Below are 23488 nucleotides of genomic sequence, written 5' to 3'. Positions count from 1 at the left end.
CTAAGCTCCTGGTCTTAACCCCAGCCAACACTTGTTGTTACTGAAAGATTAATGTTATCTCTGCATTTAAGTAAGCCTCATATATGGCCAAAATTAGACTGTAAGAAGTCCAATGGTCTGGGAGTGAAATTGTTTTTAGCAGCAGTCTACAAACGCACTGCTTGGGCAAATACACACCATGGTAGACCAACGGAATGCTGCCCATTCTGTGCAGTCTAATGATGCTTTCCATGAGCAGTGGCACCATCAGCACCTTGTGCATCCCTGCAGAAATACTTCAGGAGAGCATAGATCAGAGTTCCTTTACTTCTACTGGGCATGGTGAAGCCTTACTATCAAAAATTACGTGGATGAGTGAAAGGGCGAAATTGAATTCATGGAGATAGAATATAGGGTTTTGTTCTTACATTTTTTAAACATCATCAATGCTATTTCAGTGCTGAGTTCCGTTACTAATATTCTCTATTCCTCCTGAAGCACCTGTATTAGTCACTTATTTTGTCAAGTGTACTGCTACCTTACTGCTCATTCCTTCTGTGGCTGTGGAATGAACAGAGAACCATCTATTCCACTTCCAGTTCTTACACATTCCTGGAGTAGCCTATGCTTCCAGACATTAAACTCAATAAAAAGAAAAACAAAAATCCAAAGACAGCCTTGTGTGAAAGTGCCACTACTCATATTTGAACAAAATTGCATAGCAATTTAAATTAATCAAAAGAAAAACGTGGGAAAATTTCTCTCATTTACCAGGTGCACTCACAGAAGTCTCAAGATTGTAGCAAGTGTTCAATGGATTATGAATGAAGCCTAATTTATAGCTAAATTTCCATAGTAAATCAATATTGCTGGTTAATGACATTGATAGTTTACTATTGTGATTTTAATACTGAAACTCATTGTTAAAACATGATGCAAAAATTAATGTACATATTGTATTGCATCACAAAATAATTCAAGCATACAGTTGCTGTTGTCCATGATACAATAGCCATTAACAGTTGATGGACAAATCAGGGTATTAGAACAATAACTGAAAAAACAGATGACCTACTGCCGTTTTCATGCTATTTAGGCCATCACGTAACTTTCTAGTATAGTAGAACTGAGTTTATTTTTAATGTGAGACTAACATTAAACATCACTGAAATCAAGCCTCAGGGTTTGCTTTATCAATATACATTGACAATAGAATAGGTAAAGTACTCATGCTTGCAAAAAATTTAACATTTTTAGACACACTCACAGAGACTGACTTCTGCAAAACACTCTTCTAAGCACAGGACTCTCAATCATGTTGCACAAGGTAGCTTATTTTCCACCTATATTTGGTTTTTAATTCCTCTTTCATTGTTTGCACATAACTATTAATACACAAACAAATATTTACCTGGAAATGCTTCTTTTGCACACTTCTCTTTTACCACAGACTATCCCTTTGAGAGCAAGCTGGCTTCCATTCAAGACGTTGTATTCTTAAACTTTGCAATTTAAAATTAACTTCTGTCTTCTAACAAGGTAATCCTGAGCAGGACTTTCAAACATTGCAGAACTAATAAACCTCATACAACCACACACCTAAAACCCACAGAACAGCACTACAGCACTCAGTGTGTGATGGCAAAGTTTTACAAAAAACCTTTCCAAACAGGACAGTTTCCATTTCATTAGGACAATCCCATCAGAACTTTCAGTCTCATCATCTTCTCAAGCTTTTATTTTCATCTTTTTAATATTGTTCCTCTTGGGTCTTACTGGTTTTTTTAAACTACTGGCTAAGACTGTGCTTTCACAAAATTTTGAACTGTTGAAAAAATACATCTCTCCTGAGAACTGAACAGAAATGTTTAAGAAATATTTCTTTAATTAGTTGCAAGGAAACATCCTAAACAAGTTCACAGTCTGTAATCCTAAAAATCAAAACTGCTTAACACACAGCTTTTTTTTTTTTTTTCAATTGGCTGATTGGCTGTCACTGCCTTTGTTCATTCCTGATGCTCTGTGCAAGGAGAATGATCCCACTTCCGCTTCCCCCCTGGCTAACTTCTACAGAAGTTTTGTGAGCACTTGTACACAAAGGACACCAGACTGAGTCTTTTCTGTACTGCAGTGAATTCCTTGGCGCTGCTACTAATCTACAGCTATGTACTGAAGTTTCCATGTCATCCTTCACATATTTTACCAAACATCCACTGCAAAGAGCTGAACCCGTCCTACATAATCAGTTATGACTCAGTTTGCAACTTTGTCCTGCAGACTCAGGAGAAGACACAATCTCACTGAGATTCACTTGCCCTTTCCCAAGCCTGGATGTGACAAAACCATCTGCAACCTACTTTATCACACACCAGACAATGGGCAGGACACCAGGGTTCAGCAATAAACATTTCACACTAATAGCATAAAAGTGACTGACTGGTTATTGCCTTGTTGTTCTTTAGACAAAGGACTCCCTCTTTCTCTTCTCTCAATACAGACAAAATCTTTTCTTTGTGCCCAACATAGGAAAAAGGAGGATGAGAGGGCTTTATCCCCTGTCCACACCCTTCACAAAACCAGTGGTTTATTTAGGGCCCAAGCCTGCTACAGTCCATAATCTTCATTGCTATCTTAAACACCTCCCCACTGACACCCAGCAGGACTTTCTACTTGTGGGTCTTAGCCCTCTGTGTGCTTCAAAACTGATGGACAGAAAAAGTATAAAACCAAGAATATAATTACTTTTTTTCAGATACACTGAGCACAGACACTTTCTGTACTGCAGTAACACGAGAGCAGACCATGGACATTCTGAACAACAGTGTTTTGGCACAGATGTCCTTGGGAAAAGAGAAAAGGGAAGGAGGAATACTTTAAAGAGAAGAGTTCAGGCTCATGCACTAATATTGGTAAAAGGAAGACTAAGGGAAAATGGTAGTTGAATCGAGATAGATTACTTATAGACTGTGTGCCAACCAGTGTGCACCAAGATGACACTTTTTTTTTTAAAAAAAGCACTTGGACAACTCTCCTGCACAGTTCCCGGCTCATCTGGAGGTCCTGTTCCAGCATGACCTCAGAAGGTTCTCAGTGTCTGGCCAACACTGAGAACAAGGACAGAAGCATTGACTTAAGATGTTTTCAATGAAGACCTTTGTGGCCTATAATCCATGGGCCATCATGATGATGCATCGGTTCAAACAAAATGAAGGAGAACAGCCTTACAGATGTAAGAAAAACTAATGATTATCAGCCATTGTGACTAAAACTGGTATTAATTCTATACATATTGTACTGATTTAAAGTAAATGCATGTGAACACTCAGCAGAAATAAAGGAAAAAATCATTTGTTGATGGACAAAACACTAACTTGTGTTTTAAGAAAAAGGAAGAGGAGAGAGAAAAGATATCCTGCAATGCAAGAAGTTCAGGCTATTATTTTCTCAAAATGTATGCATAACTATGAATGTTAACACCTGCTATTTCTGAAGCAACAGCAAATCCCGAAGTATTTTACAAATCAAGAATATATTGAAAAAAGAGAGTAAGCATGGGGAGAAATCCAGTAAATAGCTCATAGTGATGTTGTGCAGTAGTAGAAGATGGGAAGCAACATGAATACTTTACCTCATTTGAATTATAATTTCAGGTAAGAGTCTTCTCTAGAGAAAGAAAAAACTTCAGATTCCAATGCTATAATATACCAAAACAATGGGAGCAGTTAGAGATGAGAATTGGAAGGTTTTAATTCTTACAACTTCCTATTTAGACAAAAAAAAAAAAAAAGGAAGAAAAAAGAAAGTACTATCATCTCCACATTTATTATAAGGGAAGTCTGTCTGTTGAAATTTGAAGAGTGCAGCTTCAGATACACAAAAATATTCCGGAACATGGAAATGGACAACTTTTAAATTACTTTATCAAAGTTCTACAAATCTTGATTTGAAGAAGGCAAAGCAATCAGTATGAAGCAAATAAAGCTCACCTGCACCTATCTAAAGCATTTTATTAAACACAAAGCTGAAGGTGAGACATTGCAAATGAATAATGCCTGGGGCTTTCATCTCCTGAGACCTTGGGTTCAAAGCCTTGCTTAGGCCACAATGAAGCCTATTTACAGATTTCACAAGCCAGATTCAATAGCTGTTTCCCTGAAATACTGACTGTATCCTTCCTTTTGTTTGCAAAATATGTACCTTCAGCACTAAGATCCATCATGCCCATATGTATTTTCATCAAACAACCACTTCACGTTGGCGTAATTGGCCGCCCCTTTGCACAGAAGGCCCAGGACAGAATAAGCAGACTATAAGTCATGCCTAATGTACATCTGCAATAGAAACTGGAAGAACTCTGCAACTGGAGCCTTGCCTCCCATCTTCATCAATCTACTTGCTAATATGATTCTCATCATGTTCCTGCCGATCTTTGAAGGGGGTATTAATGTAAGGATCATTTATATTTAAAAAGGATGTGATTTAACACCCCAAATCCGCACTCGAAATATCCTAATAACTCAGTTTATCCAGAAAACAATGAGTAAGAACTTCTGGGGGAAAGAAATCTTATTATTCCTTTCTGTGATTGTCTTCTTATTGGTTCACCAATGAAAAAACTGCTTCTGCTTTAGGAAAGGAAAAAAAGAATTTCTCTTTCCTAGAAACACATTTTTCCCCAAAATTTTCTTATCATCACCTTTTTTAGAGCAGAGATTAATCCTCATTTTATCCCTTAAAGAAGAACAGAGAACCACAAAGGAGAACTGCAATATTAATCCATGAATGACTGTAAAGCTGGTTGATTTACTAGAACTACACACTCCATAAATACTATTGTGTTTTTCTGCTGTTTTGTCTGAGTTCTGGCCCTTTGATACTCAATTCTGTTTCTTAAAATACCAGCCTTAACTCAGTTTTTACACTTCTATTCTGCTCCATCTAGTGGATTATTGATTTTTGCAATGAATGCTGCAACAATAGTATTCTAATAAACCATGCTGGGTTAGCTATTAGGACAAGGGAGCATGTTCAAATGATTATTTTTTTGGCTTTAGATGAAAGAAATTAAGTCACATTCCTGGGTACCTGGATAAGACTATAGGATTCTGGCAGCATGTTCAAGCAACATAAATGGGAAAAAGGTGTCATTTAATTATATCACTGAAATGAGACTAAGTAAGGGACAGGCCTTGATTATAAGGGACAGGTGGCAAAATTTCTCCTGGTGCTTGCACAATTTACTAGGTCAGTCCTGGGGAAAAAGAATATTCCATGCCTGTGTTGTTTTGCTAAAACATCAATATCCTCCAGGCTTCATAGCCTAGATTTCAGAGTTTTCTTCCTGCACTTGGTGATAGGAAAAATGAAGTTACACATGTGATAAGCTGCTTTGTTTGCATGTCAGGAATAGTTTTATTCAACCAATTTCCCTTTAGTACACTTACAATTGTGGTGGACTTTTTTCAGTGCAGTGGTGTTTGTCATACTCTCTTTAAAGACTGCTGAACAGGTCTTCTGCTAACTTTTCAGAGGGGTGTTTAAGGTAATGAGAGTTTGATTGATGAGAAGAAAAATTAGGTAATTAGTCCACCCTTATGTATAGTTCATTTCAAATCAATGCAGCTTTTAATGGCAAGAATATTTGTTTTCTTTTCAAAAGCAAATATAAAAATACTTAGCCAACAAAAACCCCCGCATCAATGAATCAACAGTGTTTGTTCATACATGGAAGCACTGGAACCAATGATTCAAAGATAACGCTGTTTACATGTCTGGTAGGCATGGTGTAGGATGTATGCTCTCTGAAGCAATTTACAGCAGAAGAAGGAAATATTAATTTACTCTCCCAAACCACAAAAAGTTACTACGTTATGCTTGGTTTCAATCATGAATCTCCTGGCAAAGCATTAAAAAAGGGTCTATAACCACAAAACCCAAAAGTTAATTGGAATATTAAGCCCAAGGATTTCCAAATAATTGTTTCTAGTTTTCTTTTCTTTCTTCTCTCTAACAAGATAGGCAGCTCCAGTAGTCAGTTATAACTGGATGAGATAAGAATAACTCCAGACTGATTTGCTGTTCAGGACTTTATTGTAATAGTATGCAGCCATATAGCACTTTCTATCAAAGAATCTTGAAGTGTTCCATAAATATTAATTCAATAAGCCTCACAACATGCAGGTGAGCTCTGTATTATTGTATCTATTATATTTTTGCTGGACGCACACTAAGTAGAAATGTCTTGTTCTGGAATAGAAATTAAGTCTTGATTCCAATTGCCCGATTTAATCACGAGAATTACTCACTCCATGAAAACCCATCTGCCCCCAGATCAAATGTAACTTTGTCACTGACTTCTGTAGAGCCATAATTTCATAAAAAGACAAAATTCCTCCTTAGTAATTTGCAACTAAACACTACTTTTTTGGTTCAACATCCTGCATTAGTTACTATATCTTCACAAAGTTTCCTTCTAGAAACAGATGACTGACTTCAACAGAGAAGCATAAATATTTTAAAGATTTTAAGTATGCACACAATTGACCTGATACTCCATAATAGCTCAGGCAATATGACAATATACACCTTTGCTCTGTGCTGCTGTAATTCATGAGAGTCAGAGTTCTGACTTTGCAAATAGAATTGCAGACTTAATTTTCAGAAGTGACTTCCATTTTTACATTCACAATTTTGCAATCACCGTAGTTGTGAGAACAGTGATATGCATTAAGGTAATTGATTGTGCTTTGAAATCAAGTAATCAAATGAGCATCAATTAAGGCTGCAAATGTTTGAAGCCACAGAACTACAAAGCAAAATTATTTTTCCTTGTAAGCTTCCAGCAAAATACACTAAGCAAAACTGTCTTCTTTCTGGATCAGCCTCACACTAAATATTTAGTGAATATATTTAAGATTAACTTTGGGTGATAATTTAATAATTGAGGGGTCTACATGTAGACTTTTTCTATTTCAATATCTCATTTTACACTTAACCAACTCCCACAAAAAGGTATGTACCTCCTATGCCCCACAGTGCCTAACTTCTTCCATCTGACCCACCAAATGGAGCTGGAACCTGAAGAGAGATCCAGGCTTCCAGTACAAAGCATGGAGGAAGGCAGGCTCTCAGGGCAGAACATAAATGAGCCAACACACACATACTGCTGCCACCCACACCTAGTTTATATGTACAATTTATGACTAAATTTCAGACCTGTGCTTCCACCAGGCTCCCTGGAAATGCCTTGGTCCTTTCAGGACTCTTAGCCTCCTATTCAATTTCTGCAGGAAGGTAGGTCAACATGCCCTTTCTCCAGCAAACTTGGATTGCTTCTCTTAAAAAAGAAAACCTCAGTTCCTTCCAGTTTAGAGCCTTTACACAGATTTAACAGCCGCCTCCGTATAAGGAATGAAAAGGTATCCCAGATACTGGGAAACAGCTCTCTCTAACTGTTATAGTGAAGGTGTGGAAAAGCTAAAGAAACCATCCTGGCTGCAGAAACACCACCTCTCCCTTTCCACAAGCTGGCTGCTGCTGAGGCACCGCAGTGGGGTCACCAGGATGGCACAGGAGAGAGCGACTGCAGACTCCGTGTGTGGTGTCTGTGTGCTGAGGTGTGACAGGGTGCTCTGGGAATGCCTGCCACATCAGGCCCTCAGGGGACTCAGAGGAACATCCCTGCTTCCAGAGCTAAACAGAAGATACCTTGTGAGCTGTTCAGACCTGTCAAAACAGACACTCCTGCATTTGCACAGAAGTATGATGCTGCAGATGGCTACAGAAATGTTAAGGGCACTCTCAAAACTACAGCATGAACTCCAACACCTGGGAAATTCCACTATTAAAAGATATCCCAGGACCACCATTTTGGATTAAAGCAGATAAATTCCACCAATCTTTTCACATCATGTAACTGGAGTATATTGGTGGAATCACTATTGTCTGGATTGTCACTATATATGCAAAACTCCCTGAACCTCAAGTAATCATTTAGCATCCTAGATTAATACTAAAAACAAAAAAATGCAACCTGACTATTTTTGAGGTCCAAGAAAAGGCAAAACAACTTTTCAAGACTGTTTGACTACTCAACCTGAATCTGCAAATACCTACTACAGCAGATCAGGTTTGATGCTTTACTGATTCCAGTGAAACTACCAGGAAAATGCCATCCCATAATAAGTGTTGGCAGCACCACATCCTGAAATTGTAAACTCCCGAGGCACAAACCTGTCTATAAAACTCTTGGACATCTAAGATTCTATAAAAATAATAATGCATTCAGCTTTATGCAATTTTCAGCTAAAAATCAGTCAATCCCTCTTTCTCTGCCCTCCCACCTCCACACAGTTACCACAGAAATTTTGTTCTGTTAGGGTAATATATATTTTTAATGCAAAATTTCAACAGGACCATTTTTATGGTCTACTAATAAACCCTTGAAAACAGGGATTTATAATGGAAACAGTGACGGACCCTTAACTACAGTGTATGCAACCATAATAAAAAGAATTAATGTAGTCAATTTGTACTACTGTTCTCAGAACAAAAAAAACCTCTATTTCAACTGCAATCCTTTCAACAGCTGATTGGCAAGCCTGTCCATTTCTAGTCTGCAGTGTTGTCAGTTGTCTTCAACATGATAATGAGCCTGTCACCATATTCAAATAGCCCTGTGACAGCATGTTTTGTGAGCATGACGTCCACTGCAAAGGGTCTGTCAAAAAGCACCTTTCAGAAAATGAAAAGAGAATGCTTTTCTGATGATAAATCTAATTTCTTCATAGCTAAAAGAGTGAGATTTTTCATCTGATTTTGTCAGTGTTGTGTTGCATTTGTGTCTTCAGATAATCCTGCGTTCTGACGCATAAAATTTTAAAGTTTTCTGTAAAGACAAAGTGAGAAATAATAATCTTTTCTGAGTTCACTGGAGGTCTTGCATTAAACTGCAGTACTGCTGGCTTTCCATCAAATTACAGCTGGAGGGGGAGGGAATGGCATGGAAGGGTAGCTTGCAACCAAAAGCAAATAAGGCTCCCAGTAAAGATCTCAAAGTCTACACGCCAGGGTCTCCACTCTTCCCCCAAACAGCCTATTAAAAAACCTCCCTTGCTCTGTGTGGTCCTAGTTAAGTATGACCAGGTTGCATGAAATGCCCTGGCTTTCAGACCAAGGCAGCAGAATGGAGACACAGGCAGAGCTTGCAAGCACTGCTGCAACTCAGGAGTGTGTGTTCCACACACTGTGTATTCCACGTTCAGCTGCCACTCCTGCTACCTGTCAGCTGGGGAAATTTTCACTGAGAGAAAAATTTGAATATTCTGGCGACACAGATTCCTCTCCATGTGTCTAAGCGTCCTCTGCTAATATCAATGGCAAATATAGAGGAACACTGAAACACAGCACTTTATTTTCCCTGTTGACAAAAGCTGCCTTTAATTTCACTTCACCTTTTAGGATTCTTTTCACCAGTAGCTGATTGAGGAGTTCACATATAAAGGGAAGTGTTAAAAAGAGAAATGCAAAACCCCAAATGAACAAGCAATAAACCTTTCTGTCTTTCAGTCACTGGGTGACAAAGGGGTGGACACGGCTGGACTTTGAAGTCCCAGGCTGACATTAACCTCAGAGCAGAAGTTTCACTTCTAGCTGTGCTTCTACCACCACATGTGACTTTTACTAAGCAACTCTTGTTCTCTTTCTCTGAGGTTTAATATTGTAAAATGGAGCTATCACTGTCTACACATCACAGGTGCTCTCTAAAATGTATAAAAAATATTCCCTGAAAAAATTGTTGACAAGCTCATGACACATTTGCTGCAGAAAAGTCATGCTGCACAAGCCCAAGGTGTTTCAAAAGTACTGAAGAAGCTTATTTTCTTGAATATGGGTGAAAAACAGCAAACCTGCAGCATTAGAATGATAAACAGGGACTTCCCTAGCTAACTACTGAATAGTATCAAAATTAAGTATTTTACTATTACTACCACATGTTTTTCAGGCCACTAAGAACATCGAGTTGACAATCACATAAGGCTACAGTCTAAAGGCTGTACCTGCAGGAATCTGGTGGGATTTGTAGGAGGTTAGGGGCACACAGATACTACAGGTGTGAAGGCACAAATTATCTTTACCCCTTTGCCTTCTTCAACATTTGTCTTTGAAAGGACTTCCCTGCTTTTGTCTCCCAACCTACTTTTCTCTTCTTCTGCTTACACAGATGAATAAATACAAATATTTATTCTGCCTATAATTCATGACGAAAATTATGAGTGAATAAGAAATTTGATGAATTCAGGTCTACCAAGCTGAAATAAGACAATTTTACTGAAAGTCTGGTGGTTTTGGGTTTTTTTTTGGTAATACAAGGAGATCTTAATATACAGGACCTGTGTTTCAAATGTGGAATATACAATATGGTATGCCACCCTTGATCATGTATTTCAATATACCTGTAACTGAATATAATGCAAAGGTAGGATTATTTCAATTTTTTTTAAGTGAAGTCAGCTAGGCACTATGCAGCTTTAGACAGCACAAATGGACAATCAACATTAAACATGACTGATTTTTAAATTCTTCATTGCTCAGCTGGAGGGAAGTATTACAAGGCCAAAAAGCAGAGCTATGGACAGCTGGCTTTGTGCAGTACCAGTTCTCTGCCTCAATTTTCAAGCCATTCATTTCTTGTGTCGGGGGGGAAGGGAGGGGGAAAAAAGCTGAAAAAAACCCCCCATCTAAACTAGGCCATACAAATGTACAAAGAAAGCTTGGGTCTCCAGGACTTCTATTGTCTCAGGGAGTCGTCACCACCCTGAACCCTCATTAAAGCTGAAGAGATGCGGGAGCGGCATTAAAATGAATGCAAAGCATTTGCCGCAATCTTCTGCTCACACCATCTCCAAATGAAGGCAGGCATTGCATAATCCAGGCAGCTCGAGCTCCTGACAGGTGGATGATTTATGCTCATAGTCGGAAGAATCGGAGAGCCTGCAGAGGACACAGCGTGAGCAAGGTGGTGGCGAGACAGATGCTCTCAGTGGGCTTGCAGAGGCTGGCAGGCTCCAGCTAGCTCAGGTGCAACTTGAACACTTTAGTACTGAACTCATATTGCCTGGATTCCAGCACAGCAAGATACCATTTACAATATTATGTACAGTAGATATACTATCAAACCTATCTGTGTGCTGTTTATCTATATGTGTGTGTACACACACACACACAAAATACATACATTCTTTCTATTTGCATTTCAACTTGCTGTGTTCACGTACACTTTGCATGCGCATATTCTCCACTGAAAAAGAAAGGGCAGATTAGGACAAATTCTGCATTGTTACAGCCACATAGCATAAGTGAAACCACCGAAGTTGAACAGATGTAAGTGGGGGAAGAATTTGGCTCCAGCTTTCAGAGAACAGGGATGGATCTGGGGTACTGAAAATCCTTTCAGTTTTAAGAGTGTTTGAAAGCTAGAAAAGAAAATGACCAGAGGAAAAATCAGAACACCACAGGTCTAAATATAATAGGATATTCTCATCACTAATGATATCTATTTGTAAAGCACAGGAAATGCCACAGTTACACTGTTACTGCAAAAAAGCACAGTATTAGCAAAACATAATGTAAATGACCCTCATGCCATCCACTTCAATCTTTCAATGACTTTATTTTTACTGCTTTATTTGGGGGTATTTAAAAATCCCACCCAAAACTGCAGCACCATTTCCAATCACATAATTCAGCTTCCTTTTCAAAAAGGAAGTAGAAATGCAGGTTTTACTTTTCACTCCTGTAAGCAAGAAATTGGTGTATTAAAATAATACAGAAATGAAAATACACATGTGTAAACAAGACCTTATACACGTTTATGCCACACCTCTATATATTTTTTTCTTCTTTAACAGAAAAGGCAAAGCCAGGACTAAATTATCCTACCTTAAGCATATCAACAAAATAAACAATTCACCTGTCTCATATCAGACCCTCCACATTTTCCAGTGAAACCTGTCACTTAATTAAGTTTGTAATTTTCAGGGGCCACCGAGGAGTTAAAGCATTCAAATGTGCACACTGCAGGTTATCTGGGTTGAATCTGGGACTTTGCTGACTCTCAGCTCCTTTCCACTTTAACAGATGGGGTCAGAGGTGAAACTGCAGACGAGAATTAAAGACACATACATCCCTTTAATCAGATAACACATTCAAAGACTTGCAAATTCCCAAGAAGCCACTTTACAGGCACGTGTCATGGGCTATTCCATAAAGGGGGAGGGAACAGTGAAGAGGAAAAAAGGACTTAGTTCAGCTAACCAGCATTAAAATAGGAAATTAGAGAAAACAAATGGAAACAAAATGATGGTATGAACTGCTAACATTCCAAATGCTTTCTCATTGCACACAGCTCCCTAGAGAGGAACACCGATGTTGGAAGCCTTAACACTCTGCATTCAAATGTTTTTCCTAACTTCATAAATCAGCTGTGTTTAACAATACTTCTATAACAAGTATTTTAATTGGAGATGAGTTGAAGCATCCTGCCAGGATGGATATCTCCAGCAATACCAGGATGCCCAGAAGGAAATACAGTCATTCAGCCTGGCTAGTCCTCACGAAACAGTGAGTCAGCTAACAAAAACCTCAAGAAATTCATTATTCTCTCTCCCACCTGGCCAGAAAAAAAACTGCCTGGAGGATATGTGCTCACAGCAACTATTTTCTCATCAGCATTCTTCTGATACAATCGTGGTTTGGAAGAGGAAAATGAATAGAAACTCATAAAATGACAGAAGATAAAAAGAGAAAAGAGAAGGATCTTATGTGATCTTAGCTACTCTGTAGCTTTGTTCTCCAATTACTGCATCCCTCTGCATCTCATGCAGGATCAAGCAATGGCCATGTGGCACATCCAGCAGCTGGAAGACCAGCAAAGACTGTGGCTGTGAACACCAGACTCAAGAGCTGTTCCAACTTCTTTTTGTCTGAAATACAGTCAGAGACTTTGGGTGATGTTCTTGAGGGCCGTTGAGAAGGAAGAGTCTATTCAGTCCCTTATTATCTCAGCCTAATTCTTCACCTGAGTTATAACTCAACAGAAACTTTCTAATACATCTTTGAGCAAGAATCTATTTAAATTGGTATTATAAAACAGATTGCTACTCTTTAAGGGAAATATTAATTTTCCTTTATTTTGACATTTAGCAGTCTACTCTGTCTTCAAATTGGAAACTTAAGAGCTTTCATTAAAAGTTTGACAGGGAAACCAGCAAGTGGCTTGTGACCTGAAAAATCAGTACAGAGGAAGACTTCTCTCAACACTTCAATAGTAACATGCTGGTAGCCTCAGTCTGTATACAAAATGTATTTAGTGTATATTTACATCTCTTAAGTAATCCTACCATAACTGATACCACTTCCTATCTAGAAATGCTGTTCTGGTGACTTAGAACAAGATACTCTTCCCAAATGTTATCCACTGAGATTGACCATGCAATGAAATCTCAGGTGCCTGTTTCTAAAGCTTGGACTGAACTACAGAAAATAGGAAAATGAGACAGAGCACAGGAACTTCAGAAGCTGGAGACCACTGTAAACACTATCTGGCAGACTGTCACGAAAAGCAGCATGTGGCTGTACAACTGTTGAGCAAATGATACAAGACTGATCTGTTGATTGATTCAGATCACAACAAAAGACGTGGCTCATCTTCAGTCACCCACCCACAGAACTGAAAGGAGTATTAGAAAGAGACAGGGCATTGGTGAAGTGATTTTTACATTGCTGAATAAAAATGACAAGAACAGCACTGTACGGACTAATGCCTGGCTGAAGAGGGAAAGAACAGGAGACAAAAGATGAGGATGATGATCTTGTACCACTTGCTTTTTCCTAGGATCTGTATGTGCTCAGCATGCAGCAAGTTACCAAGATTCTCTCTTGCTGGTCAAGCAGTTTTGCAGGTAAACAGCACACCAACAATTCTGCCACTAAGGGCACAGACTGGAGTTAAGCTGATTAAGGGACAGTATCACACAGACTTTCTTTTAGAAAGTATTTCAATTTTTCGCAATTATTTTAATAATTAACTGTTGTAACATGGAGTGCAGTAAAGACCCCAGGCAAGCAAGTTGTATGGAATGTTGATTTTTGATCTGCTGCACTAAAACTGTAAATCAAATTGACTTCTCATCTTATACCTGATTACCCTGAGATGTAAACCAGATGCTTAAGAGAAAAATAGATACACATATTAAATGTGCTGGAAAAATAAAGAGCAAAAAGGAAAATATTGATATTATTCAGTAAGTGTAGATATTCAACATAGCTGTGTTTGACTTTCTCCAGAATCATTTATCTAATAAAAGCCTATTGAGGCTTAAAATAAAGCTATGTTTTTTCATTTATAAAGATTAATAGCTATATTAAGCAACTACTGTGAGCACAACAGACTCCCCTCATAATTTCCCTTTTCTGTCATATAAATACCCAAAGAAAAGAAAACAAAAAAGAAAGAAAAAAAAAAGAAAAAGCTGGTTAGATGAGATCTATTATTAGAATAGCTAGTAAGCATGGCAAAATCTGACAAAGTGACAATTCATTGCAGATGATCACATTTATTTCAGAATTCAGGCTGCTGACTTTCAACCACAAAAGCCACATTGCAAACACCAAAAGAAATAATATTCCAGCTTCATATTGCAGTGACTCAGTGAGTAGAACTGGCAAAGGCTCACCACTTGCAATAACTCCTCAGGTTATAAAAGGGCAATGACTGCTCAGAGAGAAGATTGTGGCTTAGTTACATTAGTGTCTCAAAACTCACATTGATTCTAACCTTTATTTTGTAAGACAGCAGAGATTTAGAAATGTGAAATATATGAGGGATAGCACTATATGAGATCAGATGTAACAACTGCAGGTGGAAATTTTCTTGCTTCTCAACACATTCATTGCTTTGACTGAGTGAAGAGGCCAAGAGAGTTCCTCAGCCAGTCAGCTTTTCAGTGCCAATGCATCCCAAGCAGCAGCAGTCTGCCTGTACATCTGCCACATGGGTTCTAGCTACCAGCACCTGCATCACTGCAGCCCTTCACCCCAAATAATCCTACCCTGCATTCTGTTTTGACAAAGATTTTACACAGCAAGAGTCTTAGTGAGGAGCTGTGGGTGCTGCCCAGGCAAAGGCTGAGTAAAATACAGAAAGTTTGGCTCCAGAGTGACACTTTAGAGGTAAGGACATTCACTACCCTTAAATGCACCTCTACCAGGGATTCTACACCTATTCCATTCAAGCAGGGGATATGCAAGTATCCACACAGCAGAAACAGAAAAAAGTGAAGAATATAAATTACATTAATGTTACTATTTACAAAATGAGACTTACTAAACATAAGGCAGGATCTACATGCAAGAATTCAAGAACTCTGCAACAAAGGGCAGTGCCACATTTGATGTGTGTGTTTATGGGGGGCAGAGACCAGAAATGAAAGGCAGCTACTTGTGAGATCATGGGAAAAGCCCTGCATCCTTCAGACTTGTCTCTACCTATCCTTATCACTTATATTGCTGTTGCTATACTTCCAGTGTATAAGCAAATGTTCATAAGGGCTAAACACAAAAAACATATTTTACAAACAATTGAATATTTTCTAGAAAATTAGGAAAGTACTGCTTCCTTATTTTAGGATCAAAAGAAGAAATATGATAAATGAAGACATGCAGTTAATCACCTCAGATTATGATGAGAAAATATTAGTACAAAGTGATTAATTTTTAATAGTAATTTAAGTAGACTCATGAAACTGCAGAACCCACTCCTTCCAATTCTGAGCAATTAATACATAAGGTATGTGCACTAAGAAAATTACAGTAAAATTTAATTCTATTCAGAATCCTTCAAACTCATTAACAACAGTACAAAGTAACTTTAGGTTGAAAGTATTCTTTGCCTGTCTTACCCTGCAAACAACTGTTGCCACTGGGATTCTCAGCAGCAATGATTGTGTAAGCAGACCCCACCTAACAGCTAATCTCAAGGAAGCTGCTGGTGAGTGAGCCAGCAAACAGCTCTGACCTCAGATTTGCAAATGCTAACACAGAAACCTCCCCATTTACAGATCTGTGTAAAGCCAAGAAATGTAAATAGTTCCCAAACTCAGACTTACAAACAATACTGCTTTCTCCACATCCACTTCATACCTTCTCTTTTGTGGAAAGCAAGCATTTGTATACAGGGACAACAGTAATACAAAATTTTATCTAGGAAGAGAGAAATCTTATGTAAAGAGCAAGTCCAGTGAACTGCTGGGATATCTGCTTTATTCCCCAAAATACTCAGAGACAGAACACAAACCAAACTGGCACAACACTGAAACACAAGCACCACGAAAGCTTCTCAGGAGGCCAGTACTTGGTAGGAGCTGTAGGTGCTTTCATGTGACTTGGGAAGAATATCCACATCCCCAGTATTTGCTTTTTCTGGGGTATTTTTCTAGTGGATGAATAGAAATGCTAGTCGCTTGAGCTGACTATAAACACTAACCTGAAGTTGAATAGTTTGTCCTTCTTCATCAGTTACAGAGAGTGGATAGTCATGAGCTGCATTTTAGGGCAGACAAATTGGGCTGTCAGTTCTAATGTGTGAACTGGGCTATCAGGTCACATTTTGGTTAGGAGCAAAGAAGCCTACTTATGAACACCAAGAGCACTTAGAGATTAGCTTCTATTGTTTCCAAGGAGATTTAACAGGTCCCAGTATATATTAATCCAAGCACATTCGGAATGAAAGAAAGAAAGGGAGTGCAAGGAGAAAGGGAGGAAGAAAAAAGGGAAAGGAAGAAATAAAAGTGAGGGAAAGGGAGAAATGAAAGCGACGAAAAAAAGGGGGGAATGCGTGAATGGGGAAGGAAGGGAAGAAAGGGGAAAAGGAAGGAATAGGAGAGGAAAAGAAACAAATCAAAAAAATACCTGCACTAGAAACCAAGCTCCTTCATAATACATTGAAACATAGAAGAAAGCTGAGACATCAACAGAAGACACACTATGTTATCTCTTGATGTTATAACACAGGAGGTTTGTTTAATATCCTGCATTAATGGAGAAGCTCCTTAAGTGTAATATTACGATAGAGAGCATAAGAAATATCACTGAGGTCACTGCTGCTCTATTAACTGTCATCCTGTACAGAAATATTTTCTTTGAATACCATTAATGCTTTCTCCTTTCCTTTGTTCTGATTTCTAAAGGCAGCAGAAACTAAAACTTCATCCACAATAATTTCTGCTTTTGTCTTGGCAGACTAATAGTATTAGACTTGTAAGAGAAATTTACCTTGGCAATGTCTGATGCACAGGTCTTTTCAAAAGAGATGTTGTTAGAAGGAATCCTATTAAGCAGGCTTTTTCACTACCCTCAAATCATAGGTGATAACACAATTTTAGTCATAAAGAAGATTGCTTAGTTTTATTTATTATTTTGAGAGCGAATCCATTAATCTGCTCCTCTGCATATCACGCATCCCTTTACGTAAGACCAAACTCAAGCTGCTCGTTCTCCTTGCTCTATTGGATTCATTTTCATAGACTGTCAAAGCCAGAAAGGATCAATATGATAATTTAATCCGATCTGCTGCTTAACACAAGCCAAAGATGTTCATATGGTAATCTTTCCATAACAAACTCAGTAATTTATGCTTTAAAATATACATACCTCTTTCTAAAAGTGTATTCTTATATTTGAATGAATGAAATCTCTCAATGTGTGAAGCAAAAATATTTTAGAGACCGCTAATTGTAGCATATTCAGAAAAAGTGTAACTCATGTAATAATCTTCTGGTTCATCATATGAGCATCTAAAATGTTCAAGCATTTTTAAAACTGTCAGGAATTGCTTTTAATTAGATCACATCTGAAGAAAAACAGTTAAAAGTCCAGGATTTCTTTACAAAGCAGATTCTAACTACTGCCTTACCATTTCCCTAGGGATGTTGAGGTCTCTCTGAGGGCCTGTATGAATTCTCAAAAAAACCAAGCAAAGTAATGAATGGGAAGTGTTGAGGGCTACTCATTGAGCAGGGCAAGTGGAACATGCAAACTGCTCTGCTGTGATGGGAAGGGTTACACAGCAAGTCAGCACTGCCAGATGAAAAGCTCAGAGAGTTTGTGATCACTTTTAGAGCCTGAATGATGGCTCATGTACAAGCAACTGTGAAGATTCACAGACACAAAAAGGTATATTGCTGACTTCCCCACAGCACAGATTGCCAAACCTGCCAAATGAGCAGCAATCTAACACAGCTCTAAGAGCTTCTGTTAATACTTGGTGAGGATCTGGCTTCTCATTTGTAATAGCAGGACTAATTAAGCTGGAATTTTGTTACCCTGCCTATTCTAACAGGGTACCAAGTGACTGATGATAATTTGTCAAGGCCATCCATTCCTAAGGAAAATACAAACATACTTACATGAAGCAACCCATGCCATTTTATTTTGGTATACTTTACTTTCCATATAAACTTCCATTTTTTTCCATGTATCACTCATTTAGGAACTAGACTTTCTGAAATGACAAGCAATGCAGATCAGCCACTGCACACAGTCCATAACACGTTCTGAAAACACCCAAATACCAGAAATGAGAGATACATGGGAGATGTTTTGGTATCAACAGTCCTGTAAGAAATACAAACTAGTACTGCACAGAACTGTGAGAGGCAGAACAGCATTCCAGATGGTCTAAAGGCTGCATTAGTACCACTCAATAGATTCCCCTCTGAACTGTAGTTCTTAACCTCCCTACTACACAGGAGTAGGTAAAACCGAGGCTAAGGCTTTGCCTCTATGGAGAAAACTAAAACATATGCAATAACCTCTTGTAAAAACAGTTATACAAACGCTGCATCTGAAACAAAAAGTGATTTTATTTTGGAATAATTCCTCCATTGGAATGATTTCACATGGGAAGCTCTTTGGAGCAAGATCTGTCCTATAATAAACTTGGAATAATATCTTCTACCACAAGCATATGCTAGTAAATAGTCCCACAGATATTATTAATAGGCAAATAGTACTAATTAAAGGTTAGATATTGAATTCTACTCAGATCACCTAGCAATAGAAAAAAAAAAAAGTCAAATATCTACTCAAGACTCCCCATACCATCTTATGTAGTTTTACATCCAATTTTTCTTCTTAGAAAAGAAAAAAAATCAACCCCTTTTTCTCAATCCAACTACCTGTATAAAAAGGGAAATGGCCAAAATACCCAACCTTGCACATGAGCACAGATTTAATTCTACCATCTGAAGCAAAATAATCACTGGCTTCCAAAGAGTTTGAAGGCCAAACTTTAAAGACAGAACTGAATTATAAACAAACAGAACTGAAAACTACTGAATGTCTTAAAAATGTTCATTTTTAAAAAGGGCAAATTGTTGTACATGTCTCCCTGCACCCCTTTTAGCAATTTCAATATTATTTCAAGAAATCTCAAGGGATACATTTGAAAAGTTTCTCCCTAGACTATACAAGAATCTCTAATGTTGTTTCAGCTGTTCTCATGAATCTGAGACAATTCACCAAAATAAAAGTACAGTCAAAGAAACTGCATTTCTGTGGAAGAATCAATTGGGATACTTGAAAACCTGATTTTTTGTAACACTGACACAAAATTAAATATAGAAAAAGGTAATTTTTTTTCTTTGACTGCAGTGTATTCTGCTCTGCTGCTAATAACCCTTACCTAAAAAAGTAAATGAAAACACCATATCCTCATATTTGTCTCGTGCCTAAAAGCTCATCAGCCTCTTCTGAATGCTACAGTATGAAGTATAACATCCTCAAAACCCATCCATAGACCCAGATATGTTTTTAAGTAACAGGCCATGGGCTAAACCAAAATGGTATGTTCCTCCAGATCAGTGTGTATAAACTTTCTTATGATACTCAACAGGAGATGCAGCCAGGGCCTCAATCTCACTCCAGCCCAGCCCAGCCTGACATTGCTGTAGCATTCCTTCTCTGGCTCCTGGCCCACATCCTAAAAATCATTAAGAATCTTGATCTATCTAGGTGCTGCTGGTTAAGCCCCACCAAGATCCATGAGAAAATGTACAGAAAATGCCTACTCCACCTTGTACTTCATGTGACCAGAAATCCAACTCCCTCCCAGGATTTGACCCCAAAACACAGCCCCACCATCCTAACACCGGGTCTCCCACAGAAACACTGGATGCTAGATGAAAAACATCATTATCTTGTCACATAAATGATTCAACATACAGATGTCTTAAGGGAAGCCACCCTGTACATTTGTTATAAGTGGTGTTCAGACCCTGCCCTAGAAGCCAAGCTAAAACTCAGAATCTTTTTCCAGGCACTGTGATTACTACCATGAAATTCATATGACAATTCACAAAATGACAATGTAGTAAAGTCCTTTCCAATGTGAAGGGAAGCACAATATCTGATAATTGTTTCACTTTGGATTACATTTTAAAACCGTTTGTTAAGGATAAATTTCTACAAGAAAACTCCCCACAAACAAGGTAAGATTTCTGGAGAAGATGCACCCTGGCAGATGTGCTGTTCTTGTAAGGAATGTGATGCTCCTCTCAAAGCTGCTTAAACTTGATTTTATTTCAGGTCTGCAACTAAATTTTTTTTGTAAATAGATTTAGGCTGTCAATTTCCAGGCATGCTGTGCCATCAGCATGTAGAGACTGCTGTGACAAACGTGGAGGCTGCAGCAGCAAATTTTATTATAAACTGGTAATTGAATTGAACAGGTTTACATTTGAATAGATTTACTGCAGCATGATCTCTGACATGCTGCATGAGACTGAAATCCTTGTCTGTACATAAAGAAACACTTGAGATGCAGCAAGAATAATTTCAGCTTATTTTAAGTCCGTGCTAATCAATAAATTTATACCACTTTACACATGCAAGAAGTCAGTACATTATCTTTCTTAATTTTGTACATAAAGGATGTGGTCCAAGTCAAAAAGTCATCTCCATACTTTCCTGTAGGTTAAAATAACAACATCCAGCTCCAAAACTACCTTCCAACAAGAAAAAAAAAATCTTTACTACAAGTAGAGTCTTACAAATGTACTGTGAATCAGTATGATTTAAAAAGTGGCCACTACAGGGGGAAAAAAATAAAATGCCCTTATATATTCCTCCAGGTTGTTATAATAGGTGGTAGATAAACAACACTGTCTTTTCAAAGTAATTAGTTATTTTGCCATTTAGAAAAAGGTATGTACGTTTACAGTAGAAAATTCATGCAATTTTTATTAAGAAAACTTGTGGGAATTATTTGAATCCATGGACAATGAACATTCAAACAAAAAAATATTACTGACAATGTACATCTGTATTATCCAACTAAATTAACTCAGTTAACAAAATTGTATGCAGAAACAGTAAATCTGCACACAAATTTCCTGAGATAATTACTCATTTGCAGAGGAGACAATTTCCTCTTGCAGTCCCAGAAGCTGCACACAGCCTAGATTTTTTAAAATATATGTATGTTAATGCATGCACAATAGTGCCCTCAAAATTCAGAGGAAAAGGATTAAATCAATTCACCTGCATGTGCTCTTGGGAGCACTGTTTCATTTTCAAAGAAGTTGCTCAATATATCTGTATATTAGGTAACTAGTGATACAGGGTCTTAACTTACCAAAAAAAAAGATGCTAAGAAGCACAGTCCTTTTCAAAAGGTGCCATACCCAGTCATCCCTTTCTTTTTACAGTTTATCTAAGCATCATAATTTCCCTTTCCAGTGACTGCTCCTAGTGGTCAGTTACAGGAGGATTTTGGGAAGTAAGAACTCTCCCATAACCACTGAAGAGAGGGTCAAATCCTGCCATTCTTACTGAGGCAAAGTCTCCATCGAATCTGACAGGAGTTTTGCTCAAGTAAGACGAAGGACAGCAGGATTTGGCTCACAGGATCATAGCATCTGCCAAAGCAGTTGCACAGAACAAGGTTTATTCTTAGTAAGTATAATCCAATAAGAATATGTCTGTAGGTGCGTGATAGACCTAATTTACCCATCATCTCACCACTGGTCTGTGTTGTTTCTTGGATTTTTACCCCGATAGCTACATACTTACCCTGTTTTGCATTACCACCAACCTATCTGCAAAAATCAGCCAGTTATTAAAGCTGAGTTTTCAAGCACCGACAAAGCAAAATTGAATAGGATTGTTCTGAAGTCATTGCTTAACACAAAGTATTCTCCCCTGGATACAATACTTAGAGAACACTAAGCTGATTTTATTTCAAATGTTTATCTAGTTCAGAAGTACACAGCATCTTTCTTGGTGGTGACAGTGCTCTAAAATAATAATGCATGTAATACATGCACTTCCAAGTATATTCTTGCATATACATTAACAACAATATAAGTGCATTGCAGGCAACCAAGATTTGAGCAATCACCTCATTGTGTCACATAGATGAAGCAAGTTAGAGGTAAGAAAGCATCATTTCTTGAGTATATTTTCTTGCACTCAATAGCTTCAAAATGTAATTGATGAATTAAAACATTCAATATATACTTACAGTGAGGGGCAGGGTTCTCAGACACTTTTAGGAAAAAAAAGGGGGGGGAGGGTGGATTCTCCTCTTCTGCATGCCAAAATTTGCTCCAGTGCAGTTACAGTAACTTCAGCACATACACACAATACTTATACTTGTTTAATTTAGAAGTAACCCTTTTCATTTGTCCTGATGGAATGAAAACTGAATAAAAGGAAGGCACAGTGTGTGTTCTGGTTTTCTGCCAGAACTGGGACAGAGTAACAGTGGATAAGGAATGGAGGAAAGAAATCTTCGGGAATTCTGATGGTCATTCTACCAGTTACTTACTGAAGGAGATTGAATGCTGAGGTACATTTTGCTGTACTACACAAGATGATGAGCTCTGTGTGGATAGAGCATGATTTGATAGCTTAGAAGGAGATGTCAGAAAGAGCAAGTATATATGAAAATTGCCTTTGCAATAACTGATTAGAACACTCACCAGTCTCTCTTCTTTCCTGATTGCCCTACAGTTGTAACAAGTGTTTGCAGAGAGATACAGATTGAGGTGGTCAGTCTTACCTTCTTTCAGCATGCCAACTTTTAGACACTTCATGAAGCGGCAGGCTTGGCAGGACTTGCGTCTGCGCTTTGTGATTTCACATTCATTCGTTGCTGGGCAGCTGTACTCTATGTTACCTGTGGTGGAACAGACAGGGTAAGAGGGGCTCAGAGTCACTGACTAACCAACACAACAGATACACAAAAGTACTCATACAATTGCCTTTGTATTTCATTTTGGAATGTATCAAGAGTAAGCAGTGCTACAGAAAGGAAACAGCTCTCAAGTAAAAATAAATAGCTGAGTTAAAAGATGAAGCTTTTTCACCTTTTTCTTTTAAATTCAGACATCCACATGAAAGAAATATACACAAAACCACAATTAATGTGAGTCTGTGTCTCACTCCCAAT

The 23488-nt window shown here is 38.1% G+C and overlaps 1 protein-coding gene and 1 long non-coding RNA gene across 5 annotated transcripts in view; one reads left to right on the top strand and one right to left on the bottom strand.

The window, feature by feature from the left end:
* Window positions 1-23488, bottom strand: part of ESRRG (estrogen related receptor gamma) — a 338080-nt gene that overhangs the window by 87193 nt on the left and 227399 nt on the right. For all 4 annotated transcript variants that reach the window (XM_031059386.1, XM_031059383.1, XM_031059388.1 and 1 more), the window contains one exon: window positions 23099-23215. In XM_031059386.1, the coding sequence (XP_030915246.1) occupies window positions 23099-23215 (117 nt within the window). The remainder of the gene's footprint in view (window positions 1-23098; window positions 23216-23488) is intronic.
* Window positions 4509-23488, top strand: part of LOC102038876 — a 31032-nt gene continuing 12052 nt past the window's right edge. The window contains exons 1-2 of the long non-coding RNA XR_265229.1: window positions 4509-4519; window positions 9690-9699. This is a non-coding gene — a long non-coding RNA (uncharacterized LOC102038876). The remainder of the gene's footprint in view (window positions 4520-9689; window positions 9700-23488) is intronic.

The sequence above is a fragment of the Geospiza fortis genome, unplaced genomic scaffold (genome assembly GCF_000277835.1).
Source record: "Geospiza fortis unplaced genomic scaffold, GeoFor_1.0 scaffold41, whole genome shotgun sequence".
Classification (NCBI taxonomy): Eukaryota; Metazoa; Chordata; class Aves; order Passeriformes; family Thraupidae; genus Geospiza; species Geospiza fortis.
Note: the sequence above shows the minus strand (reverse complement) of the source record. Positions and strands in the feature narration are given on the sequence as shown.